We start from the raw sequence: 16,191 nt of genomic DNA on the forward strand, positions 1-16,191 counted from the left end.
TCTTTCAAAGGACATAATGCATCCAACACTAAACACCGGTTTTATTCCAACGTTTACACAATCATCCTGCACTTTCATTTTCCACAGATTTTTAATGTCTAGACTTGACATGCAGCAGGGAAAACAGGTATTTAGCATTCATAAAGAGTCAGGGAAAAGGTCTAAGAGTAAAACGAAAGCAAGAAACTAACAATGAGCTGAATGACACCGTGAAAGAAAGGTTTTCATTTTTATGCAAATGAGAGCTGCCATCATCCCCTGCTGTTTCATCAAGTATTCACTTGGCTTTAGTTGGATTCGGACACAAGATACAGGCGAATATGCTGCGGATGGTTGTTTAAATTGTGCACTTAGGTGATATGAAATTAAAGAGTTTAACCTTTTATGGAGGTGATCTTTGGTGTTTGCTCACTTTCAAATGAAACATTTTTTATTAGATGAAACAAATACCAACACTTCTGTGATCCCATCGCAATCAGTAGACTGTCATCTGTGTAGCATGTGGGCTGACATGCAAGACAGAGTTGAGGTTCAACCACAGCCAGCAAACATCCGAAGCAGAGCAGACATGCAAACGAATGCAGTAAGATGAAGATGAGGAGGAACAACAACCAAGGAGCCCCAAAAAATGGAAAAAAACCAAGACAAATTAGGAAACAGAGGGATAAAGTGGAGGAGGTGTAGTGCAGGAAACAACCAAAATGAGTTATCGTTTTGTGTCGTGTTTATGGTTGTGCTGTGACATAACATAGGGAAGAAGATATTCTGCCTATAAAGAAATAATCACCTTCGCTTGGGATGACTAGAATGTACGGCGTTGTTATTTGTCCCCTACCTATTACCACTAAGGCCAAGGGCCGCACGTCCCCGCCGGAAAGCATGAGAGAGAGGGAAGAGAGAAAAACAAACAACAACAAAAAAAAGGAAAAGAAAGAAGAAAAAAGTCTAAGAAAAAAGATATATCGGTTTATTTATCAGTTTCATTAGATCTGTCTAAGGAGAGAAGCTGCAGCGGTGAGAGATGGCACTAGCACAATGAAATCAATAGCATTTAGCTGGGATATGACTGGTCTGAGCGGTTTATCACCAGGAGGCGGCCTGACAGATGTGTCGAATATGCCTATTTAGTAAAGAGCTGACAGCGAATGCAGATGTGGTGTTAGGAGTTAACATCGGAGTCAGTCAGCCTGGACTGACGGGTTAATAGAAACAAAGGGACGAGAAAATGGAGGAAAGAAAGATGGTAAAAAAAAAAAAGAAACAAGAAAAAACAAAACTTTGTGGCAACTTAGAGAAAAAAAATCTGATTTCTGCTGGTAAACAGTTTTCATTCTAAGGAGGAGATAATCTGCTCAAACTCAAATCAGAGATTGTTTGAACGATATTTACTGTACAGGAGGTAAAACCATGAAAGTGGTCCAACGTTGAAACCACTGCAAAATCTTACCAGGTCAGATATTAGTTTCTAATATCTGAGTTTACGCCAAATAAGAGACAACTGACTTACAAGTAGCTTTTCAGTTTTTAGTCAGTAACTCATGGATATTAATAAAAAGTACCGGTTTCACAGACAGAATATTTCACTTATAACATGGGAACAATATTATCTGCCAGTGAAAGTAGTACTTTTTTAATCGATATTAATTTATTGACTTAAAACACATGTATTGTGAAAAACGTACTTCTAAGTTAGCTTTGTCTTATTTCACATGTACCAAGATATTTGCACTAGAAACTAAACCCAAATTCTTGTTTTTTTGCAGTGCAGTGGTTACATAACACACCTGGCCTAAAAGCTCAAGTTTGGATCCATGAGGCATATTTTGTGTCTTCAGTCACAAAGTTTGTACATTTTAAGCACTTACTTCTTTTACTTAATTCTCAGTTCAAATAAAAGTTAAACAGTCATGTTTCTTAGATATTTGTTCCTTATGAAGCTGAAACAACTCAGTTTCTCCAGGTGGATTTGCCAAACCTGCTGTCAGAAAATGTTTGTCTATTTCAGGGAGTGAAAACGTTTGTATCCGTAAAAACTTTGTTTTTCTCTCAAATGCATTTTAAAAATGCAAAAGGAAGATTTAAATTCAGACTGTCTATGAGGGGGAAGTAAAACTCTGAGTCATGTCATCTCTCAGTCAGGATGGAGAGGAAAACAGGACAGCTGTTCATAGACAGTTTCCCTACATGCTAAATATTAAGCACACATTTCTGAGCCTCTTTTACTGACGCATATTAACTTCATATCATATTATGGATCAGTCCTCTTCTAAAGCAAGGTCAGATTTCTAACATTAAACAAGGATCTGATGCAGACAGATGCTGAAGATTTCTTCAAGCTTTTTAGTTCCCATTTAAGTAAATGTCTGCAAATATGTAGCAGAATAAACTACAGATCTGGAGAAAATCCATCAAAAACCAACAGTTTGTTTAGAGTCTGTGATGTCGAGTTATTCTGTGTTTAAAGTTAATATTACCTGCAGTTTGATTGTTTTTATTAGTTTCTGTTTTCAGTTGAGCTGCTGTGTAAAGAGCTGACTATTTATTTCACTGCAGACAAATACAAAGTTTTAAAGCATGAGACAGTTTGTCTAATGATTGATTTAAAATATCCTTCAGTTTAAAGTAAAAAATTGATCCAAATATCCTTTAAACTTTCAAATATCTGCTGAGGCTGGAAGAAAAAAATTCAATTCAGCCTCAAGGCTTACAGACAAAACTTGTTTTGATAATACAACAAATCCAAGTCCACTGAACCCCAGCCCTAATAACCAGACAGCTGCTGTTTCATTTAGTTTTACAGTCAGAGGCCTTGATTTGTGATGATTTTCATTAAAGTTTGAAATGCTCCTGCAAGTGAAGCGTTGCTACTTTTAAAGAAATTCTATTTTAAAGCTTTTAAACATTGGATTTCTTATATGCCAGCTAATTTCAGAAGCATATCCTGCTTATAAAATGTGCGTCTGCTGCAGTGAAATGAACTGATTTCCATATCTGACTCATCTCATCTGCAGCAGACTATTCAACTGGAACACTAGTGGGTGAATGTTTCGACAAAACTCAAAGAAAATTCATGTTATAGAGAAGTTACATTTTGTAGAGATAAATATTTTGGACTATAACACGGGACTGGACCAAGGAAACAGGTGGATTTATAATTATCAGCACTTCACTCAAGGTTGAAAATATTTTTCTAAAAGGCCAAGATGGTGGTAAAAGGAGTGACTTTGGGCAACGACCAGCTGAAGCCTCAGTCGTTCTCTGAAAAGATCCTGAACACAAACTTCCTGTTAGAGGAAACTCAGAAACAGAAATGTGGAAACAGAGAGGCGTTTTCGGTTCTTTGAAAACGTTGAGTTCAAACGCAGCTGCTGGGAATCTCCAGCATCTGTTGTGTTCCTCGTCTAGTTATTACAGACGATGTCTGAATATTTATCCAGCTTCTTTACAGCAGCACAAATAAAGCTGCGTTTCTGTCCAGCTCCAAACTGTTGTGTCCCAGAATGCCTCAGAAACAAATGTTCCTGTATTTAGCACTTTTAACTGTTGTTTTTTGATAATATATTTAAAAATATTCTTTAAAGTATTTTGTCTGATCATGCAGCAACAGTTCAGATGGAAATTGGAAGAAGACATCAGATGAGCTGCATGTCTCCATCTTGAACCTCTTCATTGGTTTTGTGTTAAATCAGAAAAAACTTTTATATTTTTCATTTTTCGCTGCAGGTTTACGGGGTTGGTGGTTGTTCCTCTTCACATGGCTCCTAGAGTATTTTTCTGACGTGAGAAATGCAAACAATGTGCTGATTTCTTTATAGCTGGGGTGTCCAACGTGTGGTCCGGGGGCCATTTGTGGTCCTTGGACTAGTTTTGTGTGCCCCCCCCCAATTGCAGTTAAAGAATGATAAAAGTTTGGCCCGTCCAGCCCAGGTAGTTGATGCAGACAAGAGACTTTTTACCTGTAATCCAGGTGAAGATAATACTGATGGGTTTTTCTCACAAGTAAGTAAAAAGCATTCGGTTTTTATAATAAAAACCAAATACGTTTTACAGCAAAGTTAGCTTTTTTCTGAAACTCTCGCTTAAAATCAGCTTTCATTTAATTTATTAAACTTTGATAAGTATAACAAACGTTTCCTGCTCTTACAGCTGAACATAAATTTGTTCAATCAAGCACCAAAAAATTAGAAGATGCTTTTCTTTTATTACAGTAAATCCTTTTAAAGTTTTGAATAACATCCCTTTCATACAAAAAAAGAAAGAAAGAAAAACTATGTGCTGGATTTTAGTTTCCTTTTTTGTTTTTTGGTACGCAACTACTTTTGACTCTATAATTGTGTCTCACGTGTCAGAACATTTGGACTCAGAGAGCCATCTTTAGTTGAAACTGCATGTTTCACAGAATATGACTGAATTGCATTCATTTCTACTGGAATAGACTGAATGAATATGGACCGAATTTAAATTACTGGAAATAAATTTGACCTGTTTGGCTCAAAGTGCCTTCACATCATCATTTGTCGGAGGAATTTGCACTATATAGATAAAACTGAATTAAACTGTCAAATAAATGTCATTGTTCATGTTATTTATTCTAAAAAGCGTGAAAGAGTAATTCTAACCAAAATTGCTGCTTGTAATTTTTTTCTCATCTTGCAAAATTCTCTGATTGGAGTAAAAAGACAGACTCCATTTTCCCCTGAACGAATGATCCATCTGCACTGCCACTCATCACTGCCCACTTTAAAACTTTCAAGTCCTTTTAAATTAGATGTGGATTTTTGAAAATCAACTATTTTAGATTTGAAAAAGAAAGGTTTGCCATTTGTGTTTTGAAGAGAGCCACAAAGTAAAACGCATGTCTTCTCTGATACACACATACATGCAGACAGTCAGTGTCTACACACCTATAACCTAACCAAAACAAACAAAAAAAAAAAAACATTTGGTATGATAGATGAAGAAAAAAGCTACAAGAGAAAGAAATGTGCACAAATGAGTAATAAAGCCTTGATGTACTGTGGATGAGACAGAAGCAGAGATTGAAAATGTGGAAAAATCAAATCAATGCTTGATGCAGATGAAAAATGGGACAGAAAAAAAAAAGCAGAAGGTGAGAAAAATCGATAGCAAGCTGAAAAGCTTCCAAAAGCACACTGCCCAGCACACAAATGGGTGTATCTGCAAAAGATGAGCAGCAAATAAAGATCTGAGACACGGAGAGAGAGCCAGGCAGGATGGGGTGGAATCAGAAACGCTTCAGCATCCGTCCACTGGGTCTAATGAAGCTGATCGAACAGTCTACTGCGACTCTGATCTTTAAACACTGGTGAACAACACGGATGTGGCGTGAGATGGCAGAAGGAGAGCCGGACACAGGAAAAGGAGCAGAGTGTGAGAAACACTGGAGCAGAAAAGATGGACGGAGATGCTGCGGGAGAAAAGCATGCAGGATCACATGGTAGTGAGTAGTTGGCCTTTTTCTGCAGAGTGTTTGTCTCTTCTAACTGACTCCTACAGGTTGACATGATAACAAAACTACGACATGATCACTGGAATAATAAGAATAACACTTTAATGTTGCTGCGTATCAATGGAAAGGTGCTCATACCTTTGCGAGCCAGACGGACGCAGTTGATTTTGGTTTCCTGTGAAGAAAAAAAGACACACAAGTTGAGAAATATCACATAAAAAAACTCAAATATTCCATCAAGTCAAGAAATCAACACATTGAAGTTTCCAACAAGATCATTTTTGTATTTTTGCACGCTGAGTAAACGTCCCATTCATCTACTTTGCTCCTTTTAATGGCACATTTCTCAGAGTCACGTGTCAGAAATGCTAACTCTTGTTCTACTGCAGCAGCGGTAGATGAAGGAGAGCCTCAAGGCTCTGCCTTCACACCACTGCTGTTCCTGTAACATACAACAGTCCAATGTGGTTCAAATATTCCAGTTTGCTCTCAGAGTTCATTCATTCATGCTGCAAATGAACCATGAACCTTCCTGTCGACCAATCTGGGAATATACAGAAAAGCTCTGGAAAAGCTTTACGTTGGTAATCAGCATTATAGCTCTTTGAACCAGAGCTGGGATTCTTGCAGAGAAACATTTTGCCAAATTGTTTCCCTCTGGAGTTGAATCTAAATACCTGCTGTCAGGATCTTGGCTTGTTTTTGTTTTTTTTCTTCTTTTTTGTAGTTTTGTTCATTTGTTTTTTAGTTTGACCTGTTATATTTAGATCAGCCTCGTTTCTGTTTTACTTCAGATCAATCTGTTCCTCCTTTACTCCACCTGCTGCAGGTATGCCACACAGTAAGGCAGCTCCACACATGTACAGCAGGCCTTACATCTGCAGACATCTGTGTTTGCAAACCAAATGATAATCTTTCAAATTTGAAGCCTAAACATGCAGTATGTTGAAAAATGCCTGCATGGCAGGATTAGCATCTGGTTTTCTTGAAAATTGAATCTTTTGACAGTTTGTATGAAAGAAAGGAAGAGAAACAGAAAGTGGGACATCTTCAGATGTTCAGTTTTTACATGTTTTATTTGGTCATTAAATGGATTAGATAAGTCAAAATAATCAAACTTTAACATGAGATGAAGTTTAGTTGAAACAAGCAAAATTTCTAGAACTAGAATATTATTTCATCTACATTCAAGAAAAATGCATTAGATTTTTTTATCAACTTTAATTGTAATTTAACGGCTGAAATAAGTTAGAATATGATCTAAGTTTTAGTAAATTTAAGTTTTTAAAATTGGTTAAAATTTTATCTTCTAATTCAGATCAAATTAGACGAGAGAATTTTAACTAAAACACTTGGAAATTAATACTTTCTGAAACTATTTTTCCTGTTTTGAACAGATTATACACAGAAATTATAGCTAAATTTGTTTAAAATATTGTGTACTTCAGCAGTAATTTTATTTTCCCATTAATGGTGGCAAAGAGAAACAATCAGCTCAAGTCTACATTATTTTGGACATTTTTCTGTTTTGTGAGGAAACACTGGTGTGAAAATTTGGGCCGATTATTTGCTGTTTTGGTTGCTAACCAATATTTACTAGCATTAGAGACATTAGAGTCATAGTGCATGTTTCAGGATGGAGTGACTTTTTCAAGCATAAAACTAACTTAGTTTTGGAGATGCAGCTCGATATTTCCATCTTCCCCATGTTGTTTATTTCAGACTTTTCCAGTTCAGCCTGACTGGCTGGAGGACAAACCCAGTTAGAGCTCAGAGATCCACTGATGGCGACTTCATGCAGCCAAAGTCAGGAATGTAACCGTCTTCACTTCACATTGGCTCTCGACAAAGGAGTTAATTAAAATCAATTTTTAGATCAAAAACTTGGAAAAACTCATTCATGCTCATTAAAATTCTAAACAATTATCAGTTTTTTTGCAGCAATGTTCACTGCCTGAATGTGAGCAAAAGCCTCTAAGCGCTACAAAGAGAATGTTCCTCTCCTGTCAACAGACAAAGAATAAAAGTGCATTTAGGGATTTTGGAGTCTGAGTGCATCTTGATTGACAGCGACTGTCAGAAGGTAAAATCTTTCTCCTGGAAACTCCAAAACTGGCACTCTGAAGCTTGTTTAGTGTGTGTGTGTGCGCCGCTGTGTGTGAGTGTGTGTGTGTGTGGCGGGGGTGAGTGACATTGATTGTCGGAGTAGCCTGGCCAACCCCTGAGGCTTTTTACTTGTCAAGGAAGGTGTCTGGCTGGCTTCTTCGCGGCCAGGAGGAGCATGTTTCTCCATGCATGTCACAGTTCCCTTTTGTTTTCTGCCATTTCTTGCCCAATTTCTTTGTCCTCTTCCTCCTCCGCAATCCTTCCTCTTCAACAATCCCAACTTTGCAGCATTTTTCTCCCCAAATACCTCTTCGTCTACCTCCGAGATTCACTTCCTGTGTTTCGTCCATTTAACCGACGCTTTGGTCTGTTTTGAAATGAACTGATTGTGGCTCAAAGAAAACGCTTCACGTTTCCATGAATTTTAATTTTCTCTTACTGTTATGAATCTCAGCATTAAAGTACAACTATTGCCATGCTGTGAACTGCGTTGAGCACAAACCCAGTGGAGTAATCATGTTCCTGTGTGGTGTTACTTTGTGCACACTTTGATTCTGTTCTTTTGGAGCATAAGTGGCTGTTGATAGGGTGGTTAGGATTTCACACCGAAATCCATTTCACACTGAAATCAGTCACACAATATAAAAATCATTTGTAAAATATTCTGTGAACTATTTCAGAGGCCTGTAATGTTTTGGGGATTGCACATCTTTTTTATTCGTTTTTAACTGATCGATACAAACCAGAGATCTTTGCCTTAAACAAGCCCAAAAATCAAAGTTCACACACAGTAAAGCAACGTCACAGTGAGTTTTTAAATTGTTTAAATACTTTATCCTGAACACGAAGATTGGATTTTCAAGAAGCAACTTGAAACAAATCAGCAGTGATGATGGAGACTGACTAAGAAATGGCGTAGAGTCAGATTTTAGTGGTTAGATTAGTTTTTCTCCCACTAGCCCTGTTGGTTTCAGCTGTATTTACCCAGAATGCCCTGCGCTGTTGTCCACTTCCTGCTTTTGAGCGGTGTCCGGTCCGCTTGGCCTTCACATTAGAACCAACCATCTTTTCTTTGGTTGACTACGAGTTCACAGCTCACCAAACGAACCGGCTTTAAACAGACTGGAGCTCGATTAAAGCGGATTGAATCGGGCTGATGTGAACCGTTAATAAAGTTAGTTTGGTTGTAGTTTTACTGTAAATTCAACAAGCTCATCTGAAAGCACTGCTTGAATTTACAAATTACATTGAGGTGACTTATTCTCACCAGTTTAAAATAAATCACTACGGTTTTGTATTTTACCATTTTTTCTTCCTTGTCAGGGAATTAAAACCGAATGATTGAAAACTTTAATATCTGAAACCTTCATGAAGGCAAATCTACTTATTTAACTGTTTTTCATTTCTTTTTTTCTTCTCATCTGATTTCATCTCATATAATTGTTGATTCTGAGATAATATTTCTCACACTAAATGTAAGAAGAGAGGGATTGGTATATTTTTAACAAACATGTACAGGGAGGCATGTATGAGCTGAATGGCTTATGAATTATTGAATTTCTTTGAAAGGCTGATTAACTAACAACGATAGTTATTATTATCATTATTATTATTATCATTATTATTATTATCATTATTATTATTATCATTATTATTATATTATCATTATTATCATTATCATTATTATTATTATCATTATTATTATTATTATTATCATTATTATATTATTATCATTATTATCATTATATTATTATTATCATTATTATTATCATTATTATATTATATTATTATTATCATCATTATTATTATTATTATCATTATTATTATTATTATTATTATTATTATTATCATCATTATTATATTATTATTATCATTATTATTATATTATTATTATTATTATTATTATTATTATTATTATTATTATTATTATTATTATATTATTATTATTATTATTATTATTATCATTATTATTATCATTATTATATTATATTATTATTATCATCATCATTATTATTATTATCATTATTATTATTATTATTATTATTATTATTATTATTATTATTATTATTATTATTATTATTATTATTATTATTATCATCATTTTGTGTGTGTCTAAAGGTAAAGTTAAACTCTCCAGTCAGTCCTGGGTAAATGTTGCTGGGAGGAAAGTCAACCTTAGAAAGAGACTGAAGTTTTAAAGGTTGCATCAGTGCTACTGGGAGCCGCTCAGCCTGGAAGGAGGAATAAAAAGCAACAAAGATTCATGTTTCAGCTTCTGTCTCAGATCATGTTTAAGCAGAAAATGTACATTTTGTGAAACAGTTTTGCTTTTCTGTTTCAGACAGCCTCACAATATTTTCCCACCTGCACTTTCCCCTCTGCAGTTGCTTCCTTTAGCCTGACTTGCTTCTATTACTGCCTCTGGTGATAAACTCTCCTCACTGGTTATAGTTTCACCCCCTCCCACCACATCGCTCCTCATCCCAGAGTCCCAAATCCTTCCACTTGTCTTCCTCACAGCCCGAGGCAAACCATTCCTGTGTGTTTGTGGGACATCGCATGACACTGGAAGACATGGAGACTGCCGTTGGTAAGTTGTTTTATTTGCTCAGATGAGAGACTGGCATCCGGCTGACTGCATTTATATCTTTACTTCCAAAAATACAAATATATCAACCATTTAAATTCAAAATTTTAGATCTGTCACAATATATTATGGGTTGCAGTCCTTCTTTTTCCATTAACACCCAATAAATAAAATATTCCGAGTTCAAAAACAGGAGCAGATTTACAAGTTTTTCAGTGAAATTTAACTTTTTTGTGTTTCTGACATTTGACTGAACCTTTATTATGAAATATAGAAATAACTTATTTATGAGTGAAAAAAAAAAGATTTATTCACAATTAAGTAATTGATGTAAACTAAGTTTAGATGAGATTTAAGTGATGTGTAAATATTATCTAACCAAATTTTGAATGTGACTGGATTGGTGTTAACTTTTAGTGTAGATAAACCTTTCATAAACTTTTACAATTAGCTAATTTATGGAATATAATTTGAGTATTTGTTGTGAGTTTTCCCCTTACTGTGAGTTACAGTTAAAATCACAAACTGTATGGCAAAATCTAAATTAAAATGTACATTTTAAAACTATTTAACTGATATTTCAGTGGTTTTTAGTTTTAAATGTAAATCATTTTGATTAAAAGGTATTTAAATGCTACATTTAGACAAACCTGAACAAATTCCCAGAATTAAACTCTTTGTTAAACTCTAAATTATGCAAAATCTGGTTTTTGCAGGATTTTTTCTGGTGCCAATAAAAAGGATTGTTTATGTTTGATTCAACATGGTGACAATATAAAAGGGGAGTATTATTAGCACGACAGAAACAAAAGGGAACACAATGCGAGCGAAGGTGATGACAAGAGAAAAAATGGAAAATAAAAACAAAGTGGGAGGACATTCGTGGGAGGAGTAAGAAAAAGGTACCGTCCAGGAGGGATTTAAAGAACTGAAACAAAAGAAAAATACATAACCGCAAAGAATACAGAAAAGAGGAGTGGATGAAGAAGAGGATGAAGAAATAAACGAGAAAAGAGGCAAAGATTTTACTGGTCTGAATGTGGAGAATGGTAAAATATTACACATGAAAAACCGTAACGATGTTTCATCCGTCAGAAGCAGCAGCGCTGTAGAGCTGTGGAGTGGGCGGACTGAGGGAACAGTTCTTCCTAAATGTTCTCCTGAGAGGACGGGACAGAAAATGAAAGACAGAGGAAGGTGTGGCACTCGTCTTGATGGACAGGTGGAAGTCGGAGGAGGGGAAAATAAAATAGCGGGATTATCCGAGACTGGCAGGGAATGAGAAGCACTTTCATCCACAGGATCAAACTCTGACACACCAACATCGTCTTGTTAGATGCAAATGAGGAAAATAAGAAAACATCTGCAGCTGCAGGGAAAAGTGACACCGACTCCTGCGGAAGTGACTGACAGAACAAGAAATGAACTAAACGCACTTTGTGAGGGTAGAGGATAAGGTAAATCCTTGATTGACACGCATCACCTCTCACCTTTCTGCAGCTATAAAGAAGAGACTACAGCATTTAAACACACTCACCGCCGCGCCCATGTGGGGCCCAGCGGCTGGGAAACGGAAAATAAAACCTGGTCAGGGTTGTGAAATCTCTGAGTTCAGAAAAATAACAGCAACAGTTTCAATCTGGGAACGAGAACTTGGCCAGAATACATAAATACAGTCATGAATAATCCAACTGGGCCCATTTTCTAAGCCTGACTTCCCCATCAAATCATCTGGGTTATGGTGGCTGAACAGGTCCACTTATATTTCTATTTACTTTTTCCACTACCACCCTCCCAGCACACCCACAATTTTCCACTCCATGATCCGGACAAATCTAACGCTGATTGGATTGACTGCGATCCAATCAAATATGGAACCCCAAAGTGACCGGATTTAAGGTCTGAACACGAGCAGAAGCACTCAGCGCCTAAATGCATCCGCTCACAGCGGCTCAGTCGAGCGGGAACCAACACACTCTCACCCACATTGTCCGTCTCCGTATGAGTGCATTGTGGGAACTCTGCCGTCTGAAGGAGGATATCGCTGGCCAACTCACCGGGCATTGCTCTGCGCGCACCGAGTTACCGTGGTTACGGCGGTGGAAAATTAAAACGGGTCTCACAGGGGTTTAAATTATGATGGAAATTCAAAAAGCCGAGTTAGAGCCTTGAAATACTTATGAGGAGGAAACAGGTGGGGGAGTTAGTATCAGTGGATGGTGAAATTAATGGATTAAAAAAGGGGCAGCACAAGAAAAACTTTTAGAAAAGTAGAATTACTTTCTAATCATGTTTGTCAGCTGTAACCTCATGTGGGTGTGGCAAAGACACTCCTAAAAACTGATAATATGACAACTTTTAACGAGGCTTTTAAAGCCTTAAAACTGCATTTTTTTTTTAAAAAAACAACAAAAAAAAAACAAGAGAAACTTAATAAAGTTGTAGAAGCTGCTTCTATGTAAAACTACAAAATACCATTTAAAACAAGCTTTTTCAGGAAGTTCCCATTTTCAGTTGGGAATAATTCAAATTATTGGGACATATTAGCATTAAACTTAAGAAATATTACATCATCAAGCAGTTTTATCACTTATGCAATGGCTATTAGATAATAACAATTGTACTGATGTCTTGAATGATTTTTAAAATAATGTTTTTTCATGTATTTTTTATTATTTTATTAAAAACGTTTACTGTAGATGACACTACTTTTACCTGTACTTTGAAATTGTCATAAATCGTTGATTGTAATTATTTTTAATTCTTTCCATCGAACTGCTGGGAACTAAAGATGAAAATTAGCCAAAATCTGTGATCCTTATGTGACGCATTCATTATCTTCCTTATAAAATAAATACATTCAAAATCCAAGATGATTACATGTGTTTTCTTAGTTTCCTGTTTTTTTAATGTCTTTTTAATGTATTTTTAAGTCTGTAAAATTTAAAAAAATATTTCTTTAAGTTGTCTTTTTATACCTTCATTTAACCAGTATTATTAATTAATTAATTATTAATTATTAATTGAAAATTATCATTGTTTGAATTTGTTTATTTTGGAAAAAAGGGGCAGATATTAATAAGAATTTTATTCTTCTTCTGCTACCTTTCATTTTATTTGTGTTTTGTATATTCTTTTTTGTATGTATAGCATCTGTTTTGTTTTAAATGAAATGAATAAATTCTATTAAAATAAAAAAATGCATGCTCACTCAGAGGCATTGCTGCAGAGTTAATTAATCAGTTTAATCAGCTATCCAATGCCGCTAGATGCTCAATAATAAGAAGTGATTGTTGCAAAGTTAATGACTTGATAACATCAGATGAATTTCCGTTGGTGGAAAACTTTTTTCAACCTGAATAATAAACTGACTTCAGCTGCAGGTTTTTTCTAGGATTTAATCAGGATGCATGTAACTGACAGTGAATCAATCTGTGGGATTTGATTGAATGAACTGCCTGTGTGCACAAACTGGATGTTTTTGAAAAGTGCTTTGAGACTAAATGTTGCTGTAAATCAGCAGCGTATGAGTAACTTCAACTGATTTCAAACTGAAGGGTTTCTCATTGTGTTTCTTATTCACAAAAGACTAGAGAAAAAGAGTAACTATGAAAGTTACTTTTCAATCTTGTTGACTATTTTACAGTTTGCACAACAATATATTGAGAGCGAAGCTTAAACTATTTTCTAAACATTTAGAGATTTGTCCATTCCGTCTCTTGAGAAATTATTTGATAATCAGCCTGAAATGTTGTAATCAGGTCTGAAATGCGTTAATCCTGCTAGTTAAAATGTTAACTCTACAGCAGTAAACATGAACGTTAGTTCTGCTAATGCTTAAACATTATACCACCTGGAGCTAATGCTAAAGCGCTAAATTCATCAATGTTGGCACCCCTAAGACCCGACGACACCACATGACCTACAACATAAAACATCAACTTCAACAGGATCAAATTTGCTATTGCATACCTGCCTGTGTGGTTGTGCATCAGGTGATTCTTTGGAACTGATTTTTTATTCCCGTTTCCAGTTTTACAGTGTAGTGTTGCTAACTCTGTTGCTGTTTTTGCCTAATTGACCCAATAGGGCTTCCGTCAGAAAGCAGATAGAACATCTATAGATTTAAAACTGTTTACTGAAGAACTACAGGCTGCAGTTATGCAGCTCTGCAGCTATGCAGCGTTGCATTCTGGGTACAGAATAAACATTTTTAAACTGCATCATGGGTGGAGAACATGAGGAAACTGAACTTCAAAATAGGAGTATGAATATAATCGTCAAAACTTCAACAGATGGTGAACTTTATTCATCTGAAATTTTTCAAAACAACATGGTAAATTAGCGCTTAGCAAATAATACGGGAAAATTAATTTAGAGGAAGCTAATTATGCTAAATGTTTTCAAAGTTTGCAGCAATGCTAAAGAACTAAACAGCCCTGCTATTAGCACATAAGCAGATTAGCGGAAATGCGTCCACCACCGAACTCAAGTTCTCCACATTTTTATGTTTTGGTCTGAATTATAAACAAAAATTCCCAATTAAAAGTCAAATTTGTTATAAATCTTGCGAGGAGGAAAAGTAGGGCCTCAATTCTCAGTTTACCTATGAATCCAACAAGTCCAGACTCACCCCATTGGCTCTGCTCATAGCCTGGAAGTAGATGCTGTAGCTCTTGGCCGGGGACAGCGGAGGGTTCCAGAAGCCGCCGTAGCTCTTGTTGTCTCCCACTGTGAATGGCTGAACCACCGTGAGGCTGGACGGTGGGAGATCAGCAGCCATGTAGTACGCAGAGTTGAGGATGGAGGCGTTGCGGAAGCTGAACGGGGCAGAAAAGCACTCCGGAGCTTCAGAGGCGGCACGCCGGCTTTTAGACTTCCTCTCTTCCTTCACAACAAGCTGGTAGGAGCTGGACAATAAAGAAACAGTTGTAGGTACATGTTTCTACAAATCAGTCAGCAAATCATTGCTCTAATGTATTAATAATGTACAAAACTACTCATGCAGTCTGAATTTCTTCTTATTTTCCTCTCTAAGCAGTTATTTTGTCTTTCCCTAAACAGAGGTGCCAACCCATAGTTATAATTTTTTTATTTAACTTTGTCTTTTCTTAAATATTTTGTGAGGTTTAAAGATGACCTGTTATGATTAGAACATCTCTATAGGTGATACAAACATGTTCATTACAATTTTTTGTGCATAATCGTTGTTAGGAAGTGAGATTTGAGTTTGGTCAGTTCCTCCTATTTTGAACTCCTTTCAGAATGAGTCGTTTTTAGGGCGTCTGTCACTTTAAATCCAAATAAACTGCTCAACACTTATATTCATACACGAAAATTATTTCAAACAGATGCGCAACTATATACCTATACATCTTTGAAAAGCAGAAGTGGAACCTCCTGCACAACCAACAAGAATGAAGAAAGTGGTTTCTGGATGTTAATATAGATATTTATTGTTTTAGAAGCTCACCTTTGAATTTCCTGATAAAAAACTGGGCCTAACATGCTTTTTAGAGATTGAGAAAGTTCTGGATAGAAAGCAGGTTTGGTCAGCTAATGAACAGTAATGGATGTGTGTGTATGCTAACAGGTGTGCATGTACTTGTATGTGGTTCAGCACAGTGTGTCTCTGAACAGTTGTAGTGATGCTTCTACTCTTAAATGTGCTTCGGTCTGTGTGTGTGTGTGTGTGCGTGTGTGTGTGTGTGTGTGTGTGTGTGTGTGCGTGTGTGTGTGTGTGTGTGTGTGTGTGTGTGTGTTTTCATTGTGCTCTGAGAGCCCCCTATGAATGGTTGAGGGGCTCCTTCAGCGGTCAGGACAAATGCAGCGGCCCCCTGCAATTACCTCCAGCCTCCACGCCAAGAACTCACTTCACAATTATACACAATTAGGGAAATGTATGTTTCTGTGAAGGGGCCGCGGCCAATTATCCCCAGCTCCCGTTTGGCAGCTTTCATAAAAATAATTGCTGATGACCGAAGATGAGTCTCTCCCGATGTCACGTTCTGTACCCTTTTTACCGTTC

The 16,191-nt window shown here is 36.4% G+C and overlaps 1 protein-coding gene across 6 annotated transcripts in view; it reads right to left on the reverse strand.

Moving 5' to 3' along the window:
* ptprt (protein tyrosine phosphatase receptor type T) overlaps positions 1-16,191 on the reverse strand; it is a 311,147-nt gene that overhangs the window by 114,883 nt on the left and 180,073 nt on the right. For 4 of the 6 annotated variants that reach the window (XM_081606784.1, XM_008408308.3, XM_017304828.2 and 1 more), the window contains exons 14-16: positions 14,797-15,073; positions 5,609-5,645; positions 788-844 (exon numbers count right to left, since the gene is read on the reverse strand). In XM_081606784.1, the coding sequence (XP_081462910.1) occupies positions 788-844; positions 5,609-5,645; positions 14,797-15,073 (371 nt within the window). The remainder of the gene's footprint in view (positions 1-787; positions 845-5,608; positions 5,646-14,796; positions 15,074-16,191) is intronic. The other 2 variants (XM_017304835.2, XM_008408309.3) reach the window with 1 other exon arrangement.

The sequence above is a fragment of the Poecilia reticulata genome, chromosome 5, assembly GCF_904066995.2.
Source record: "Poecilia reticulata chromosome 5, P_reticulata-male-v2, whole genome shotgun sequence".
NCBI lineage: Eukaryota > Metazoa > Chordata > Actinopteri > Cyprinodontiformes > Poeciliidae > Poecilia > Poecilia reticulata.